The sequence below is a fragment of the Rhinopithecus roxellana genome, chromosome 14 (genome assembly GCF_007565055.1).
Source record: "Rhinopithecus roxellana isolate Shanxi Qingling chromosome 14, ASM756505v1, whole genome shotgun sequence".
NCBI lineage: Eukaryota > Metazoa > Chordata > Mammalia > Primates > Cercopithecidae > Rhinopithecus > Rhinopithecus roxellana.
In genome coordinates this window covers 90,578,109-90,599,799 of record NC_044562.1, presented here as the reverse complement: position 1 = coordinate 90,599,799, position 21,691 = coordinate 90,578,109, and the positions used below count along the sequence as shown (strand labels likewise).

The following is a 21,691-nucleotide window of genomic DNA, read 5'->3' as shown; positions in this document are numbered from 1 at the left end:
AGCCACAGTCTGCTTTTGGTCTAGTTCACTGCAACCCACCTATTTTAAGCAAAAGGAATTTCTTCACAATTCCACATCTTACTCACTATGACTGAGGATTTGGAACCAACAATCCAATCAATAATACAGGAGTCCATATGCTTGGGCTCTTCCAATCAAATCTACCTACCATGGGCAGGTGAAAGTTGTGTGGCCATAGTTAGTACTAGTTAATGATTCAAAGCTCAGTCATCTTGTCATCACTTTCTACACTGAAGATATGGCAAATAATGGGTGTTAGATGGGAGGAATATATATTTGAAAATAAACTATGAAACTCACCTACAAAAAAACATCAAAGAAAAAATGCATGCTAAGTTTGGTATATAATTGTAGCAACCTTCAATTTTAGGCAGACTTCTTGAATATAGTTGAATTTCTTTTACCACGAATCCTCCAAAATACCAAAACATTATTGAAACGAATCATAACAGGAAATATCTCTAATTCTTAACTGATATTCTGTTAAACATTGTCATAGGCTTTTGATGTTTTGCGTATAATTATATTCACCTTTAAAAACTCTTAAAGTTTATATTGAAATATATTCTTTATTCAGTTATTTGGCAAAAAGAATAATTTTTCCACAAAAATATGATACTGCAACTTAAAAAAAAACCCTGTGTCACTGAATATTTTCTGCTTCTCAATTTCTTTATATGGATTAAAAGATAATGACATATTGTCCATAAGGTATATCAGAAAGCATACCATTTATAGAATAAAAAGGCTATTACACAGGGGGAGGGTTAAATAAAGCACATTAATTGGCCCTCCAATTCATAACAAAGTCTCTATATTTATAAAAATCCAGCTAATTATATTGCATAACATTTTTATGATAGGGTAGCTTACATTTCAGTTTCACAAAATATATTAACATTACAAAATAACCATTCATTCAACAAATATTTACTAAGCACCTAATGTGTGTCAGGTACTGTTCTAGGCACAAAGGATAGAGCAGTGAACAAAATAGACAAAAATATCTGCCCGCAAGGAACATGAAGACACACCACAAAGTTGCATGACAAAAAATAAAACAAAAAGGAGGAATTATTTATTGGGTTTTAAAAGGCCAAGTGTTAACTATCTCTTTAACTCCCCATATGTAATATTCTACATAAGAACAAAGAATGGAAATCCAGCCCTGGAATCTCTTACCTTAAATCTAAGCAACCACTTAATGCATAAATGAAGCAAATAAAAGAGGTAAGGAAAAAAAGCATTGAAAGGTTAGTTGAAACTTCAGGATGTGAAGAGAAAGGAACAAAAGAAAAAACAAGTTAAGCATTCAGCATTAACAAAATAATGTTTCAGTAGATCATAGAAAGAGTGGTTAAAGCAGAATGTGTCATGAACAGAAGTTTCTTTGATGAATTTAAGACACTGTTTTATTCAAAAATTTAATTTTATTAAAGATTTCTTCAAATTAATGACCTTTAAACATAGAAAGTCAAAAAATGAAGGGGCTAGAATCCTAAAAGAAAAACATCTTACTTTGAGGATTATAAGAATGGGGGATGTAAACATATGAATTATATATATTAAAAAAATCAGATTACTTTTTTCTTACATAATTGGGCAAACAGAAATGTCACACTTTATATTCTAAGTATCTTTTTGGCATTAGATTCTGGCAGTATTCTAAAATATTCCATTAGCAGTTGTTAGCCTTGAATAAATTTTCCCAAGTTAGAATAAATTTCAGTTATTAACTAACCATCCAATTACACATCTTATTTTAACATGCTCTTATTAATAATCTAAATGCATGTAGGTATTGGCTATAAAATTAAATATTGGGCAGGCACAATGGCTTACACCTGTAATCCCAACATTTTGGGAGACCAAGATGGGAAGATCACTTGAGGATAGGAGTTCATGACCATCCTGGACAACACAGACAGGCCCTGTCACTACAAAAAATTTAGCTCAGCACAGTGGCATATGCCTGTAGTCCCAGGGAAGCTGACAAGGGAAGATCATCTGAGCCCAGGAGTTCAAGGTTGGAGTAAGCTATGATTGTGCCACTGCACTCCAACCTAGGTGATAGAGTGAGACCTTGTCTCAGAAAAGTTAAATTAAATATCATATTCCAGATAATAGTGCTTGCATCAAAACTCTGAAGAGAGATTTTAAAAATAAATTTACAGTATATATTTTCTTTTTACCTAGATCTACATTAAATTTAGATTTAACTGATTTCCATCCATAACAGTGTGTGTTTTTTAAGTATGCTTATATTAGAAAAAAAACAACTACATGAACTGTACAGTATCATTATAAGCATGTATGTATGTATATTTACTCATATCTGATAAGTCACTGTCTTTCAAACTACTGATCAGATGTAAGTTGATACTCAGCTAAAGCTCTGAATCATTAAGTTCAAACACCAATTTAAATGAAATTTGCATGTTTTAGGCACCCAAATACATCTTAAAAGACGGTCAAAATATATAATAGCTATACACTCAAAAGCAGTGGCAATATTAATTCACCTAACACTATTTTTGCCCAAAATGTTGGGATAAAATTATTTTAGAAAAATTCAAACTACATGTTTATTAATATATGTTGTTTTTGAAAACTAATGCCAAAAGTCTGCTGATAAATACTTGAGATAAGGTAAACACTTTCATAATAACATGATGATTTTTTAATCAGCCATATTAAATTAAAATTGGAAAGACTACACTACACTTATTTACTCAAACCATAGGAGGTATTATCATCACTAAGCAAATACAATTCATTCAAAGATGCTTGTTTAAAACTTGAGAATACAGCACTAAGAAAAAGTAAAAAGGGTAAAACAGTTATAGTAGCAAGGAATCTTCACGACAACTGGGCCAAGACTTTGTCCTCTAGGAAAGAAAGATAGATAAAAAGCTTAATTTTCTCAAGAGTTAGTTTAATTATGGGTTACTACTTTTAAAAGCTTGAAAAAAATTATACCTACCTTTACTCCATGTCCAATATCATCTAGAATTGTATAGTCAATAGGTTTTCTAATATAACGAACTGGTCGTTCAAGGTTGGCTGGAGCAATAATCTTATGCGTCCTTGAAGTGTTTTTATTGGTAGTCAAAATACCAATTTCTCTTCTTGCAACTTTCTCTTTATGAATATCAACTGTCTGCAAAATATAATGTAAAAAACACAAAAATGTATAGTTCTAATATCCACAAAAATCAAAATATATATGCCTAGAGATTTAATATTGCTACTCATATTCTAAACTATGCTTGCTAAATTTTATTCTTCTAGACTACTGACTTCCTCCATTTTCAGGTTAAAGCAAGGGCTGGTAAACCATAGCCAAATTTGGCCCATCACCTGATTTTTACAGCCCACAAGCTAAGAGTAGTGTTAACATTTTTTAATGTTTGGATAAAAGAACAACAGCAACAAAAAACCTTCACGTGAAAATTATATAACATTCAAATTTCCTTTTCCATAAGTAAAGTTTTATTGGAATACAACCATGCTGCTTACTTGCTTATTTGTCTAGACTTTACACTGTAATGGCAGAGATGAGCCACAACAGAGACGGCATGGCCCACAAACATTGAAGTATACATTAGCTGGCTCCTTTACAGAAAAGGTTTGCCAACCCCTGGGTTAAAGCATGCTAACTTTTTCCTCTCCATTAAGATTCAGACTAATATAGTGATTAAGAAAGCCCCTGAAATTAATCTAGTTACATTTTTAATGACCTATAATTTCTATTCATGTTTAAACATCTTTTTATTTAAAAGGAAAGAGGGCTGAAATATAATGTTAAAAATAAAGCCAGGCACAGTGGCTCAGGCTTGTAATCCAAGTACTTTGGGAGGCCAAGGTGGGCAGACTGCTTGACCCCAGGAGTTCATGACCAGCCTGGGCAACATGGCGAAACCCCGTCTCTACAAAAAGCAGCTGGGTATGATGGCATGTGCCTGTAATCCCAGCTATTTGAGAGGCTGAAGTGAGAGAATCACTTGAGTCCAGAAGGTCAAAGTTGCAGTGAGCCATGACTGCACCACTGCACTCTAGCCTGGGTGACAGAGCAAGACCCTGTCTCAAAAAACAAAACAGCCATTTTTTGACCCCAAAAGACCAAGTTGCTTGGGCAAAGCTGCTTATACTTTTATCATGACAAAATGCCTGTAAAATATTTCATTAATTTATTTATATTTATTAAATGTTCCATAGGACATAAGAGTAAGAATGTATTGTAATTACAATCTTCTATTTGCTAACAGAGGGTGAATTTCTCCACATACACAGGTAGTTAGTACACTAAAGCAAAATTTTTTAAACTGCAAGCTGCAATTTAGTGGTATGTAAGCAGCAATTATTTCAAACCAAATAGAACAGAAACATCAGACTGCATGTACACACAGTAAGTTAAAAGTACTGTTTCTTGAAAAGTCTGTTTATTACATACATAAATAGATACATGAATTATGTGAATACTATGTAAAAAAATTTTTTTCCTGTGTGTTGCAGTCAACAGAGTTTGAAAAATCACTTCACTAAAATGGTTCACATCTCTTACAACCAATTCCTGGCTCAAGCAGCAATCAACAGACACATTTTTTGCTAACTCTTCCCCAGTCCCACTTCAATGTCCTACTTCAATTTCCCCTTTGTAAAAGAACCCGGTAGTAACAATCAAGAGAAAAGATAATCATCATGACATTATAAAATACTATTTTAAGAAATCTGAACACAGATCATTTATCCTTCTAAACTGCCTCAAGTAAGAGGTAAGCTTGAAACAAATTCAAAGTCTCTTACTTCTCTACAACCAAGAGATCTTAAAAACAACAGGATCTGTATGTTCCAGAGCTAACGCATGTATAAACAGAACCTCAAATAAAAAACTAACCATGGTAGTAATCTTACAATTTTAAGTATTTCTTTTTAAGAAAAAAATAATCTCTAAACTTTTCTATGCATGTTAGGCTAATTATGAGAATAGCTTTCCTCTTCAACTGCTTGGGAAAACTATAACAGAAAAGTTAAGTTTGCGTATTAGTGATGACATTGGAATTCACTTAATTTCTAACTTTAGAGAAATGGAAATTAATCACATTTTGATTAAAGTTTATTTTTATGAGACAGTGTCTCACTCTGTTGCCCTGGCTGGAGTGGAGTGGCCCAATCATGGCTCACTGCATCCTCAACCTCTCAGGCTCAAATGATTCTCCCGCCTGAGCTTCCTAAGGAGCTGGGACTACAGGCGTGTTCCACCATGCTGGCCTAATTTCTATACTGTCTGTAGAGTTGGGGTTTTTCCATGTTGTTCAGGCAGGTCTTGAACTCCTAAGCTCAAGTGATCCACACACCTTGGCCTCCCAAAGTGCTGGGATTCAGGAGTAAGCCAATGTACCTGGCCTTGAATAAAGTTTAGTGAGTCATTCTGAATCATTAAAAATATGGGCTAGAAATATTATTTCATGCCATCAAGAATGCTTCAAAAAACAAAATATGACACTTTTTGTATAAAATGGGTCTATCAGATCAATAAAAGGTTCATCAGAAAATATAATCCTCAAGACATTGTTTTTATTCTCCCCAGTTTTTAGAAATGTACTTAACTTATTCAGAAATGAAACTACAAGAGTGTAAACCTGACCAACCATAACAGAATTACAAGCTTATAGCTTCTATTTCAAATCTGCATACTATAAATATACATTTTTTTGCAACATGGTCTCACTCTGTCACACAGGCTGGAGTGCAGTGGGACAATCACAGTATACTGTAGTCTTGAACTCCTAGGCTCAAGCGATCCTCTCACCTCAGCCTCCTCAGTAGCTAGGACTACAGACGTGCACCACCATGCCCAGCTAATTTTATTTTTTGTAGAGATGGGATGTCACTGTGTTGCCCAGGATGGTCTTGAACTCCTGACTTCAAGCAATGCTCCTGCCTCAGTCTCCCAAAGTGCTGGGACTATAGGCATGAGCCACCGTGCCTGGCATGTACTATAAATATTAATAAATCTCTGGAGAATGAACAGGGAGAAATCATCTTCCACTTATTATTTACACTAACACACAGTAATATTTTATAACAAGCACATATTTCTTAATTGTTTGAAAAATTGAGACTTTAAAAAAGCATGAAAATATAAATTAGAAATCTCTTCATTTCATCTTATAGAGATGTGACTTGGTCTAGGGATTGGGGACATTTACATATTACCCATATGTTCTCTTCATATACACACAAACACATACTAAGCCCAAACCCATAGACCATAACAGTAAAATAAAAGGAAGACCAATACAGCAAATAAAAAGGTAACAATAAGCCTAAAATAAGGGGTCATTGTTATAATAGAGCAAAAAAAATGGCACTAAGCTTCCAGGGAGAGAAGGCAAAGTAGAACCATAATGAGTTACAAAGAAATATATCAATTCATCAGGAAAGTGAAATGTTTCCCAGGACTACACTCTTTAAAAATATATTTGTTGTTGCTTCTTATATCAAATCTCAGTAAAAACTGAAGGTATATTTTTTAAACATAATTTTTTAACAGCATAAGTATACAGAAAGTCAAAATAATTTAGTTTGGCTATAGGATGTTTTTAATTGTCTACTTCAAAGAATGCCTACATCTTAGAAACACTAGGGGCAGGGTAACTCAACAGTGGCACTATTGACATTTTGGGCTTGATAATTCTTTGTTGTGGGCGGGGATAAAGGCTGCTGTCTTGAGGATTGTAGAATATAGAAAAGCATCCAGGTAGGTAACTGTAGCACTCCCCCACCATGAGATGTGACAACCAAAAATGTCTAACATTGCAAATGTCCACTTGGGGGCAAAACTTCCCTGGTTGAGAACCAAAGATCTATAGAGGAAGGACTAATTAGCTGGTCGCTCACTTCATTCAATCTCAAATCGCAATTGTTTCCAAATTTTTTCACAAGTCGATTCAAGATCAACGCCTCTAATTTGCCTAAGTATAGATATTTGAAGTAAATAACTTTTCAAATACATCTATAATAATAAACGTAATCTAACAAGGGTATAATCTGTATTCTTGCCATCATACTACCACACCGGGTGAAACTGCAGGAGTTTCTATGGGCAGGAGAAAATATGCCTTTAGAAAATGGTGCCGGGCGCGGTGGCTCATGCCTGTAATCCCAGCACTTTGGGAGGCCGAAGCGGGCGGATCACGAGGTCAGGAGATCGAAACCATCCTGGCTAACATGGTGAAACCCCCCTCTCTACTAAAAATACAAAAAATTGGCCAGGCGCAGTGGCAGGCGCCTGTAGTCCCAGCTACTCAGGAGGCTGAGGCAGGAGAATGGCGTAAACCTGGGAGGCGGAGCTTGCAGTGAGCTGAGATCGCGCCACTGCACTCCAGCCTGGGCGACAGAGCGAGACTCAAAAAAAAAAAAGAGAAAATGGCCACGGTTCTATTTCGAGTTTGAATAATTTGACAGAGAGCACTAAATCTATTTCATAAACAAGCAGAAGATTCTCAGATTCTCAGGTTGGTCCAGAAGATTCTAAAGGTTTTCAGCAATCATCTGCTTCAATTTTTTTTATAGCTTTCACTTGTAGAAAATAAGCACAGTCAAATTAGACAGAATAATAAACACTCCCTCCTCACACCTATCATGCAGCTTTAACATTCATAAATTCGTAGACAACTGTCAGCTGTAAAAGAAATTTAGGAAAGCTCCTGTAACATATTCTTAAATAAAATATGGCTACTATGTTTTTCCTAAATCAAATTCACAGCTATCAGTAATTATGGCATTTGCCCTCAGGATATTCTTTGACATTATAATGTTAAATTTCATTCAGTTAAATTCTGGAAGTACAAGTTCAACACTGATATTCAGGATGAATTTTAAAAGTAAGAAAAGTATTTCAAATTTATCCTGGGTTTTTTAAGTGACTAGTTATACGACAATAAACCTACTTATTTAGAAGAGGCCTCAACAACAGCACTCACCTGTGGCAAGTAAAAAATGTGTTCTGCTAGCAAAGACGACCATAACTAATGCAAATACACAATTAATATAATTATTGTTTGCTACAGATCCCGTTAACCAAAAACCACACCAATATATATCACTGCAATGTGTAGGACTTAAACATCTATTCTCCCACAGTTCCTTATTAATTAGTTTCCCCATCCTTCTCACTGATATTGCCAAGCTGATCTCGCATGCTGCAGGCTTCCCCCATGACACTTCAGCCACACAGTGCGAAACCCAGGTTCCTTAAGGATACCTTTTATGGCCTTGAGATAACCATACTGACTCCCAGCTCCTTTGCAAGCCTGAGCCCCACTCCCACATCTCCCTCATGAACCCAAGCACATGCTCAGGCCACAGCAGATGACAGGAAGGTACTGTATAAAATATTTTGTTTTAGGATTATCCATGCATTGTCATTTCCCGTTACCACAGATAATTGAGAGTTGACTGTACTGGATAGCACTACCTCAGTTAGCTGCCCATCGGTGTGGGAAAACATCTGCAATCAAACAGTTACAGTGGATTAACCCAACTAAATTGGGTGTTTTTAAGTATGTCTCAATTTTTTTATTAGTAAGCTAATGTTTCAAATAAACATATTTAAATTACAATTATTCTTCAAATTATGTATCATTCATAAAACAAATTAGTTACTAACAGTAATTTTCAGTTTTTTATAAAGTAATATAAAAATTATGTAGGAAATTAATTGGGAAGTATAAAAAGTCTACTTTCTATGCATAATTACATATTGATAACCTTCAGTATATCTCCTTAATTAAAACTGGAAATTTTTTTTTTTTTTTTTTTGAGACAGAGTCTCACTTTCCACCTAAGCTGGAATGCAGTGGCACAATGTCAGCTCACCGCAACCTCTGCCCCCAGGTTCAAGCAATTCTCCTACCTCAGCCTCCAGAGTAGCTGGGATTACAGCTGCCCACCACCACACCCGGCTAACTTTTGTATTTTTAGTAGAGACAGGGTTTCACCATGTTGGCCAGGATGGTCTCGAACTCCTGACCTCAGGTGATCCACCCACCTTGGCCTCCCAAAGTGCTGGGATTACAGGCATGAGCCACTGAGCCTGGCCAAAATTGGAAATTCTTAAGCAAGGCTATCTATATAAACTTTTTTGGTTTTTTTGTTTTTGAGACAGTGTCTCACTCTGTTGCCCATACTTGAATCCAGTGGCATGAACATGGCTCACTGCAGCCTCAACCACTTGGGCTCAAGTGATACTCCCACCTCAGCCTCCTGAGTAGCTGGGACTATAAGCATGCACCACCACACCTCGCTAATTTTTGCATTTTTTGGAGAGATGGAGTTTTGCCATGTTGGCCAGGCTGGTCTCGAACTCCTGACCTCAAGGGATCCACCTGCCTCAGCCTCCCAAAGTGCTGGGACTACAGGCATGAGCCACCACACCCAGCCTAAAGTTTTTAGACAGTAAAAACTACCCTACTTGTTGAGTTCTTAAGGTTTAGACCTGCCACTGCCTTTCAATACCTAGCTCTTGAGAAGAATTACTTCCAACTTTATATTATTTAATATTAATTCTTTTCCAGCGCCTTTACTTGTTACCTGCTAACTAATTTAACGCCTGGCCCAGTGAGTCCTACTCAGCCCTTGGGAAGGTGGGATGAGCACTACTTTCTTAAGTTCTTTATGTTGCCTTTTGACCTTGCTTAATCTTTTATTCTAAGCCATCACAAACTTGAACATGGACAAGTACTGACTAATTTTACTAGCTAAGAAAAAAGATGGGACTCACTTAGAAAAATTTTAGTTTACAAACTGATAAGAATTTTAGTTTGAAAAGTGTTTTGCAAACTTTTTATTAAAAAAAACTTACTAGAAAAGAACACAAAATAATGGGCACAGTAAGAAACACTCATCTTTATAATAATGTTACACTACACTGACTTAAAGGTATGTGTGCCTTTACAAGTATTCAGTGAAATTACATGTTTACTCCAATAAGTATATATTCTGGGGAAATATTTAATGTTAACTCCACTATCAGTTTGAAGATCAAAAATTTCATTTGTTTTAATAATATGCTTCCAAAGAACGGACAGGATAACAGCAACAAAGCTAGAGATGGAATTTCTTTAAAATTTACCATCCCTAAAATACACAACATAATCCATGTTAAGAACCAACCCTACTACTACCTTATAGATATGATGTAGTAAAAATTAGTATACTACTTAATACTATATTATCCTTTTAATACAAAAAAGTGTCTGATACTATATATTCCTAATCAGTTAATATCCTGTTTTTGAAAATATCTGACATTTAGAAAGAGTGGGTTACTACTTTGTTTTGTTGAAGTATTTCTCCCCAATACAGAGTAGAGTCAATGGAATTCCCATCCTTGGATTATAATTCAGAGTAACTTGCGAAACAGTTCAGTTAAATTAAAGTAATAGAGGGTTAAGACCAGTGGACACAGATTGAGGTAAAGAGCAGAACCAACAGAACAGAATAGAAGCACATAAAATCAAGCTCATTTGTGAGAATCACAAAAATAAGGAATTCAAGATGGAAGACAGCTAAGAAATTATCCAAACAGTCCTATCTTACAGATGAAAACACTTAAGTTCAAAGAAGTCAAATGTCACACAAGTCAGCAGAAGAGCCAGGGTAAAACCTAGATGCCCTGATCCTTTTCAGAACAATCCGGTTCAGCGTTCATTTTCGTCAAAATGGATGAAAGGGATAGGAGGCTGAAAGGTGGTAAAGTTCTTACCCAGCCAATGGGCAAAAAAATACTAATGGGAAAAGAAACTGAATACCCTAGATAATTAGTATCTACTAGTCCCAAACAACTCCACCCTTATAATTCTTAAGGCTTATTGCCATTCCAATAAATGTGTAATCTTGTCTTTGACCTGACTGAACCCTCCATTCCTTCAACTCAATCTTCACTATAAACTCTCAGAGTCTAGTATTTTTGCCCAAGTTGCACAAAAATCTGGTCTCAAGAACCCCCTGGTTCCCTCTAGAAACATACAATATTTTTAATAACACAAGCATCATAATAAAATTTAACACTCAAACATTTGGAAAAAGTATCTTAGAGGAGGGGCTGGCAAACTAAGGCTCCATGCCAGAATGTGGCCCGCAGTGCCAGAATGTGGCCCGCTGCCTGCTTTTATACGGCCCAGAAGCTAAGAAAGGTTTTAACATTTTTAAATCGTTGTTAAAAAATACACACACACACACACACACACACAAAAAAAAGAAAACGTAATTAAAATGTCTTTCAAATCTGTCCACATCTCTACCTTACTTGCAATGTCATCTCTCTTTGCCGGGCATGGTGGCTCATGCCTGTAATCCCAGCACTTTGGGAGGCTGAGGTGGGAGGATCACTTGAGACCAGGCGTTCAAGGCCACCCTGGGCAACATCATGAGACTCCATCCCCCCACCAAAAAAATACAAATATACACACACACACACACAGAGAGAGAGAGAGAGAAAAAGGAGAGAGAGAGAGAGAGAGAGAGAGAGAGAGAGAGAGAGAGAAAGAGAGAGAATAGGAGAATGACACCATATGTGGCCCACAAAACCTAAAATAGTTATCAATACGTGGCCCACAAAACCTAAAATAGTTATCCTCTGGCCTTTTATTTAAAAAAAAGTTTGCCAACCCCTGTTTTAGAGTATTTACTATTTGTTTTGTAAGCAGAAAATGTTTTCTTCTACACTACAGAATAAAATTTCAGTCTGAAGAACATCAAATAGTTTTGATATTCAACTGACTTTTTAAATAAAGAATTCTACCTGTAAACACAAGTAAAACAAAATTTCAATCCTTGAGGCAAATGTTAGAAAATACATAAATTCTTGGCCGGGCGCGGTGGCTCAAGCCTGTAATCCCAGCACTTTGGGAGGCCGAGACGGGCGGATCACGAGGTCAGGAGATCGAGACCATCCTGGCGAACACGGTGAAACCCCGTCTCTACTAAAAACTACAAAAAACTAGCCGGGCGAGGTAGCGGCGCCTGTAGTCCCAGCTACCCGGGAGGCTGAGGCAGGAGAATGGCGTGAACCCGGGAGGCGGAGCTTGCAGTGACCTGAGATCCAGCCACAGCACTCCAGCCCAGGTGACAGAGCAAGACTCCGTCTCAAAAAAAAAAAAAAAAAAAAAAGAAAATACATAAATTTTTAAAATTACTCTTATTTCTTAAATACAGTCTCTATCAGCCTATTTCTCAGACTTGATCCTTTATCCGACATAATAATTTACATTCTGTATAAACTTAATAGCCACTGAGAACTGCAGATCTATTACCTCTCCAACTATTGCCCCCTAGACACTCAACTCTGAAAAAAAAAAGTTTGACATATTCCTGACAGCTTTGACTGAGGCCTCTGTTATTTCCGGTTTACTAATCTCTATCCATTCTTCTGTTTTTTACTTAATCCATTAAAATAGCTTTAAAAGATAGCATTAATTGACCATATTAAATGCCAATTTATGATTGATACTCCTAAAGAAAATATTCTCAATAAATGAATTAATACATACACTCAAAATCTAGGGTGGTTGAGTATTCACCTTCCTCCTTGAGCTTGCCAACACTTTTCTACCAAACTACTACAAAATTCTAAACAGAAAATAAATTATCATCCTTGATTGCTATTTGCTTGTTGTCATCATTTACCCACATAATCTCTCCTACTCTCCCCTAATGCCTAATAAAACTTGTTCCTCCTTTTTAGGAACTCTAATATGCTAGTTTCTCTTCTATATTTGTTCGTTTTTTAAAAAGTTTATTTTTAACATCCTTTCCTAATGCTTCAAACATGGAAAAATTTTAGGATTCTCAAGAATAGATCTTGAAATTCTATATCAGATTAGCAATTTGTCAACCTCCCTCCTTCCATAGAAAACCAAGTTCAGGCCAGGAGAAGTGGCTCACACCTGTAATCCCAACACCTCTGGAGACTGAGGTGGGAGACTGCTTGAGCCCAGGAGTTCGGGACCAGCCACAGCAAGATGGCAAGACACTGTCTCTACAAACAAACAAACAAAAATCAGCCAAGCATGGCACGTGCTTGTAGTCCCAGCCAGTTACTTGGGAGGCTGAGACAGGAGGATCCCTTGAGCCCAGGAGTTCAAGGTTGCAGTGAGCTGTGATCGTACAACTACACTCCAGCTTGGGAAACAGAGCAAGCCTTTGTCTCTTTAAAAAAAAAAAAAAAATTCATCTATTTAATCATTTTAAATTCCATTGATTATTTCCTCCAGGAGGCCTTTCCAAACTGAAATTTACCTTACACTCATTAAAACTCACCAATTCTTTTTTTTTTTAACTTAAGATACACAATATAACAAGCAATAAATAATGTATCTGCAGAAGTTTGTATAAAATGTGAAGAAACCCTTATAATGGCAAATTCGGATTTCAGATTAAATAATATTAAATAAGAAATCCTCTAAATCGGTCCGATAAATTTTCAAAAACACTGTATCTGATTTTATTATCTGGACTATATTTGGTCTAATTATACAAATTTGCTAAACTTTAGACTCTCAAAAACAGTCAATTTGAAAAGAGCCCATGGCCGGGCATGGTGGCTCAGGGCTGTAATCCCAGCACTTTGGGAGGCCGAGATGGGCGGATCACGAGGTCAGGAGATCGAGACCATCCTGGCTAACACAGTGAAACCCCGTCTCTACTAAAAATACAAAAAACAACTAGCTGGGCGAGGTGGCGGGCGCCTGTAGTCCCAGCTACGCGGGAGGCTGAGGCAGGAGAATGGCGTAAACCCGGGAGGCGGAGCTTGCAGTGAGCTGAGATCCGGCCACTGCACTCCAGCCTGGGCGACAGAGCGAGACTCCGTCTCAACAAAAAAAAAGAAAAAAAAAAAACAGAAAAAAGCCCTGAACTCTCAAGACATTAAAAAAATAGTAATAATATGCATATTTAAAAGTTATTTTTATTCCAGAATAGTTCTAATCATTTAGGTCTAAAGAGTGTTGAATAATACTAAATCATTCAAATGACAAGGTGCTAAAATACAACATTTCAAAGATCTCTTCGAAAAAAGGCAGGCACAAACCAAAACTTTCATCATTTTTATATTTTTTAAATTGCATTTTGCAATTTAATTGGTTTTTCACTGCAGTATTATTTTAAATGGCCCCAAAATATGGGAATGATTATGAAAGGCATAACGTATACATGCAACATTATGCAGCCACTGAGAATGTTTATGAAGAACTTACAACATCAAGAGATTACGTTTGCTTTAACACTAAGTTAAAAAAGCAGAACCCAAAATTCTATACCTATTCTATAACTGACTCTATTATATTATAATCCTGGCTACTTTTTTTTTTTTTTTTTTTGAGACAGGGTTTCACGCTGTCTCCCAGGCTGGCGTGCACATCATAATTATAGCTCAATACAGTCTAGACCTCCCCATGCTCAGATGATCCTCCCACCTTAGCCTCCCAAGTAGCTGAGACAACAGGCGTGCATCACTACACCCGGCTAATTTTTGTATTTTTGGTAGAGAACAGGGTTTTGCTATGCGGCCCAGGCTGGTCTCGAACTCCTGGGGTGAAGCAATCCTCCCACCTCAGCCTCCCAAAGTGCTGGGATTACAGATGTGTGCCCAGCCCACAGCTACATTTAAAAAAAACTACTGGCCGGGTGCGGTGGCTCAAGCCTGTAATCCCAGCACTTTGGGAGGCCGAGACGGGCGGATCACGAGGTCAGGAGATTGAGACCATCCTGGCGAACATGGTGAAACCCCGTCTCTACTAAATAATACAAAAAAACTAGCCGGGCGAGGTGGCGGGCACCTGTAGTCTCAGCTACTTGGGAGGCTGAGGCAGGAGAATGGCGTAAACCCGGGAGGCGGAGCTTGCAGTGAGCTGAGATCCGGTCACTGCACTCCAGCCTGGGCGACAGAGCAAGACTTTGTCTCAAAAAAAAAAAACAAACAAACAATTTACAGGAAAAAGGATTACAAGGCAATATACCAAAATATTAACAGTGAAAAGCTTGGGAAGTGGTAAAATGGTTATTTTTCCACTTTTTTTCTTCTTTTTCTGGGTTTTCATGAGTATGGCTTTTATAATGAAGACAGATTAACATTTTTTAAAAAACTTTTACAAGTCCATAAAGTGACAAACTTTTTTTTAAGTTATATATAATAAAAATAATTTTGTAAGGTTTGCTAGTCTTTCCATTATTGCAGGTATAGTACCATCCCAATAAACTTAAATCCTACGAAAAGAAAAAAAAAAAATTTTGAACACGCCACCAATCTATCAAGTTTATCTTTTTAAATTGATACAGAAGTAAGAAATTTGTTTAAAAAAAGGGGAGGGAGGATGAAGTTTCATTATAGGGCTGATTATGTTACCACGACAACTGAGTTTTAATAAAATTCACAATTTACTTTCCTATCAAAATCACACAGATAACCACCCACAAAAAGACGTAATCAAAAAATAACCCAATATTAAGTTTCTATTTTCCAAATCGTAAACGTGAGTTAACTTACATAATAAAAGCTGCCAGCATTACAGACAGCCTGTGTTTATTATTAAGGGTTCCTCATAGGCAAATAGGAAAATATTGTGGTCTCACTTGTGAAATATGATTGATTGAAGATTCCATCCTTCGTAGCTGGGATGCCTGGATATCCAGCATCTGCAGGACATTGTTGGCCAAGGTGTTTATCAGATAGGCAACACTTGCTAAGGATTGGGTGGTATAGGCTTTGGTTTCTTCTAGGGCTCTCTGCTTATCTGCTGACTAGGAAAAAAAACAAACCAGTGATCATTAATTCAAAGATAACCCATTTCTAGCAATCTAACCTAACAAAAAACTCATCACAACGATTCTGTTAACTGAATCCACCAGAAAGTAAAAAAACGAATCCACCAGAAAGTGAAAACTACTGGTATCACATAAACCCCAAACCAAACTATTGACTGAATTAACTAATGTTTTCATGTTGAATAGACACATTTTTGTACAGATGCAAATAAAACTCTAAAGCCATTATCTAGAAAATGAGATCCAATGGACAATTTGAGCAACGGTAGCAAAGTATACACTGCTTGGAAAGGTAGCACTGATTTGAACGTATAAATTCTGACACACTTTCTTCTGCTTTTCTGAATTCCTCTTTTCCTTTCACTCTATTATGTGAAATGTGGCCAGAACATAATGTCTGATTAAAGTGATAATGTTTAACCCTATAAAAGCATCCAGGAAAAAAATATTTTAATTATAAATAATGATATGATAAATAAAATGGTAATAATGATTATGATAAACCAAAAGTAATAAAAGGATCCTTCCTTCCAAAACATTGTGTTATAACCCTTCAAGATGTAAATTGCCATGTTGCCCAAGCTGGTCTCAAACTCCTAGGCTCAAGAGATTCATTGGCCTGCCTCAGCCTCCCGAAGTGCCAGGATTACAGGCATGAGTCACCATGCCCAGTTAAACATTAAGTAATTTTTAAAATAAATTAAGTTGACACATGCAGTCAGGCTCATTCTTCTTTTCCATTTTAAAATTAAGATTTTTTTTTTTTCTTTTCTTTTTTGTTTGAGACGGAGTCTCGCTCTGTCGCCCAGGCTGGAGTGCAATGGCCGGATCTCAGCTCACTGCAAGCTCCACCTCTCGGGTTCACGCCATTCTCCTGCCTCAGCCTCCCGAGTGACTGGGACTACAGGCACCCGCCACCTCGCCCGGCTAGTTTTTTGTATTTTTTAGTAGAGATGGGGTTTCACCGTGTTCGCCAGGATGGTCTCGATCTCCTGACCTCGTGATCCGCCCGTCTCGGCCTCCCCAAGTGCTGGGATTACAGGCTTGAGCCACCGCGCCCGGCCTAAAATTAAGATTTCTATTCATTAATGATGTCTAAGAAATACTATGACCGTTTATATATGAACATGAAAAAACCAATATAAAAAAACCACAAAAAGTAAAAAAAATTTAAAAAACAGAAATAAAGAAAAAAATACAAATAAAGTTCTGTAAGCATTAACATAACAGCCCTAGCGGAGCGCGGTGGCTCACGCCTGTAATCCCAGCACTTTGGGAGGCCGAGGTGGGCGGATCACGAGGTTAAGAGATTGAGACCATCCTGGCTAACACGGTGAAACCCCATCTCTACTAAAAATACAAAAAATTAGCCGAGTGTGGTGGCGGGCGCCTGTAGTCCCAGCTACTTGGGAGGCTGAGGCAGGAGAATGGCGTGAACTCAGGAGACGGAGCTGACAGGGAGCCAAGGTCACGCCACTGCACTCCAACCTGGGTGACAGAGCCAGACTCCGTCTCAAAACAAACAAACAAAAGATAACAGCCCCAGAAAACACATAGCCTGAGAGAGATAAATAGTTTTCCTGATCTTGATCCCATAGAGTAAGGCTTTACTCAATGAAATGGAAAAATTGGCCGGGCGCGGTGGCTCAAGCCTGTAATCCCAGCACTTGGGGAGGCCGAGACGGGCGGATCACGAGGTCAGGAGATCGAGACCATCCTGGCGAACATGGTGAAACCCCGTCTCTACTAAAAATATACAAAAAACTAGCTGGGCGAGGTGGCGGGCGCCTGTAATCCCAGCTACTCGGGAGGCTGAGGCAGGAGAATGGCGTAAACCCGGGAGGCGGAGCTTGCAGTGAGCTGAGATCTGGCCACTGCACTCCAGGCTGGGCAACAGAGTGAGACTCTGTCTCAAAAAAAAAAAAAAAAAAAAAAGCCTCTGTCTTGGCTTGCAAATCATGACACTAACAGTAAAATTATAACATTCATAAATATAAATAATTTTTTCTTAGCCATTAAATTTTACTGCCGACATATTATCAAAGGGCATCTTGGAGATGTCATCTCCATCATCTTCCCCACCAGCCTTCAATTATTGTGTTATGAAAATACATTTTCAAATTTACAGCTACCCCTAAAAATGCTCCAATATAGCAATTCTGGAACCACTTCAGGATATGACTGAAGCAGTATTCTGAAACACCTGAGACTGACACTATGAAATACAACTCTCTGGCTTCACCAAGCAACAAGATCATACTAAAAAAATACCAACACCTCGGCCAGGTGCAGTGGCTCACGAGGTCAAGAGATCGAGACCATCCTGGCCAACATGGTGAAACCCCATGTCTACTGAAAATACAAAAATTAGCTGGGCATGGTGGCGTGCACCTGTAGTCCCAGCTACTCGGGAGGCTGAGGCAGAAGAATCACTTGAACCCAGGAGGCAGAGGTTGCAGTGAGCAGAGATTGTACCACTGTACTCCAGCCCAGGCAACAAGGGCAAAACTCCATCTCAAAATAATAATAATAATAATAATAATAATAAATACCAGTACCTCAAGGGCTTCAATATTTCACTCTGAAGTTTTACAAGTTTCGCTACATTTGTAGCTTTAAATTATGTGAATAAACAATAATCAAATAAGAAAAAGGTACAGACAAGAATATTCATGTTCATTAACTCATTTAATGATGAAAGAGAAAAAGCATGAGGCTGACTAAACAATACACTCACATAGTACATTAATGCAGTAACTTAAAATGGTATTGCTATGCATTACTGCTATGTAAAGATATCTACGATATAACTAAGTAAAAAAAGCTGATTACAATGCATCTTGAACATAATCATAATTCTGTATATGCCTGTGTGTAAATACGAGCACAAGAAAAATGTCCAAAAAGTAAGCTCCAAAATGATAACCTAAGTTTTCTCCGAACATTGGAAATAAAGTTGATTCGGATTTTTAAAATGTTTTCAATATGGCTTAATTTTTTTTTTTTTAACTTGGGTATGTAGTACTTCCATTATCAAAAAAAGTAAAGCATAACGCTGGCCAGGCATGGCAGTTCATGTCTGCAATCCCACGACATTAGGAGGCTGAGGCAGGAGCATTGCTTAAAGACAGGAGTTCAAGACCAGCCTGGGCAACATTGTGAGACCTCAACTCTACAAAAATTTAAAACTCAGTCAGGCATGATGGTGGACCCCCTGTAGTTCTATCTACTAGAGAGGCTGAGGTGTGAGGATGACTTGAGCCCAGGAAGTCAAAGATGCAGAGAGCCATGATCACATCACTGCACTCTGGCCTGGGTAACAAAGCAAGACCACGTCCCTCAAAAAAAAACTTAATTAAAAAAATATGTCTATGTGCATTAATATAAAATAATAGAAACTGAAAATTAAGCATTCCATCCTAGTCAACTATAAGGAATAATTATAAAGCATAAGAGGTCCAAAAGATTTTTAAATCTTTCTGAAATGTATTTTACATTTGCATGCTCATCAAAAAGTTATTTGGGGCTCAAGGGTCTTTTCTTGTTATTTCTAAGTTCAAGATAAAGTTTAAAGGACCACGGCTGCCATTTGTTTACCTGCTCCATGGATAAGTCAGCACAGTGGTGGTTCAGCAGTAGAATTCTCGCCTTCCACACAGAAGGCTCGGGTTCAATTCTCAGCCAATGTACAAGTATGCAGTGGCTCACAACTGTAATCCCAACACTTTGGGAGGCTGAGGCGGGCAGATCATTTGAGGTCAGGAATTCGAGACTAGCCTGACCAACATGGTGAAACCCCGTCTCTACTAAAAATACAAAAATTAGCTGGGTATGGTGGCAGGTGCCTGTAATCCCAGCTACGCAGGAGCCTGAGACAGGAAAATCACTTGAACCCAGGAGGCGGGGGTTGCAGTGAGCCAAGATCGTGCCATTGCACCCCAACCTGGGCGACCAAAGAGAAACCCTGTCTCAAAATAAAATTAAAAAAAAAAAAAAAGATGAATGGATAAAGAAAATATGGTACAGGCCAGGTGCGATGGCTCATGCCTATAATTCCAGCACTTTGGGAGGCCAAGGTGGGCAGATCACCTGAGGTCAGGCATTTGAGACCAGTCTGACCAACATGGTAAAACCCCATCTCTACCAAAAATACAAAATTAGCCGGGCATGGTGGCGCATGCCTGTAATCTCAGCTACCTGGGAGTCTGAGGCAGGAGAATTGCTTGAACCCAGGAGGCAGAGGTTGCAGTGAGCCAAGATCACATCACTGCACTCCAGCCTGGGTAACAACAACAAAACGCCATCTCAAAAAAAAAAGAAAAGAAAACATGGTACATATGCCCAATGGAGTACTATTCAGCCATAAAAAAGAATGAGATTCAATCATTTGTAACAACATAGACGGAACTAAGTTCACTACGTTAAGTGAAACAAGCCAGGCACAGAAAGATTGCATGTTCTCACTTATTTGTGGAAGTTAAAAATCAAAACAATTGGCCGGGCACGGTGGCTCACGCCTGTAATCCCAGCACTTTGAGAGGCCAAGGCGGGTGGATCACGAGGTCAGGAGATCGAGACCACAGTGAAACCCCGTCTCTACTAAAAATACAAAAAAATCAGCCGGGCGTGGTGGCAGGCGCCTGTAGTCCCAGCTACTCAGGAGGCTGAGGCAGGAGAATGGCGTGAACCCAGGAGGCGGAGCTTGCAGTGAGCCGATATCGCACCACTGCACTCCAGCCTGGGCAACAGAGCGAGACTCTGTCTCAAAAAAAAAAAAAAATTAAAACAATTGGCGGTCTTCCTCAGTCCTCCACTCCTGTCGGGATGTCAGGACTGCAGGAACTCCGTCGGAGAGCCCCACCGGGGGACTCTGTCGGCCTTCTTTGCCGGAGGCCGACAGACCTCTTCCCCACACCTTAGGTGACCAAAATAAACTTGCAGTTTTGCTCCTAAAAAAAAAAAATAAATAAATAAAATAAAATAAAATAAAATAAAACAATTGAACTCATAGAAATAGAGAGTAGAAGGATGGTTACCAGAGGCTGGGAAGGGTAGGGGGAAAGTGGGGAGGTAGGAGAGGAGGAGGTAGAAGGAAAGATAGGGAGGTAGGGGAGCGGGGAGGTAGGGGGAAAGTGAGAATGGTTAATGGATACAACATAATAGAAAGAATGAATAAGACCTAGTATTTGCTAGCACAACAAGGTGACTTCATTAAAAAAATTTAATTTTACATTTTAAAATAACCGAAATAGTTGGATTGTTTATAACACAAAGGGTAAAATGTTTGAGGTGATGGACATCCCATTTACCCTAATGTGATTATTACACATTGTATGCCTGTATCAAAATATCTCAGGCAACCCATAAATGTATACACCTATATGCTCCTATATACTCAACACAAAAATTTTTTTTATGTAAAAATATTTAAAATACTGCCAGGTGTGCTGGGCCACACCTGTAATCTCGACACTTTGGGAGGCCGAGGCAGGCGGATCACTTGAGACCAGGAGTTCAAGACCAGCCTGGCCAACATGGTAAAAACCCTGTCTCTACTAAAAATGCAAGAATTCGCTGGACGTGGTGGTGTATGCCTGTAGTCCCAGCTACTCAGGAGGCTGAGGCAGAAGAATCACTTGAACTCAGGTGGCAAGGCTGCAGTGAGCTGAGATCACGTCACTGCACTCCAGTCTGGGCAACAGAGTGAGACCATCTCAAAACAAAAGTGTTTAAAATACAGGCTGGGTATGGTGACTCACACCTGTAATCCTAGCACTTTCAGAGGCCAAGCCAGGTGGATCACCTCAGGTCCGGAGTTCAAGACCGGCCTGCCCAACATAGA

At 38.3% G+C, this 21,691-nt stretch overlaps 1 protein-coding gene across 12 annotated transcripts in view; it reads right to left on the bottom strand.

The window, feature by feature from the left end:
• Window positions 1-21,691, bottom strand: part of ABI2 (abl interactor 2) — a 115,163-nt gene that overhangs the window by 57,257 nt on the left and 36,215 nt on the right. For 10 of the 12 annotated variants that reach the window (XM_010352619.2, XM_030916187.1, XM_030916189.1 and 7 more), the window contains exons 2-3: window positions 15,658-15,825; window positions 3,005-3,181 (exon numbers count right to left, since the gene is read on the bottom strand). In XM_010352619.2, coding sequence (XP_010350921.1) covers window positions 3,005-3,181; window positions 15,658-15,825 — 345 coding nt within the window. Of the gene's footprint in view, window positions 1-3,004; window positions 3,182-15,657; window positions 15,826-16,814; window positions 16,843-19,446; window positions 19,609-21,691 lie in introns of those variants that run through there. The other 2 variants (XM_030916190.1, XM_030916194.1) reach the window with 2 other exon arrangements.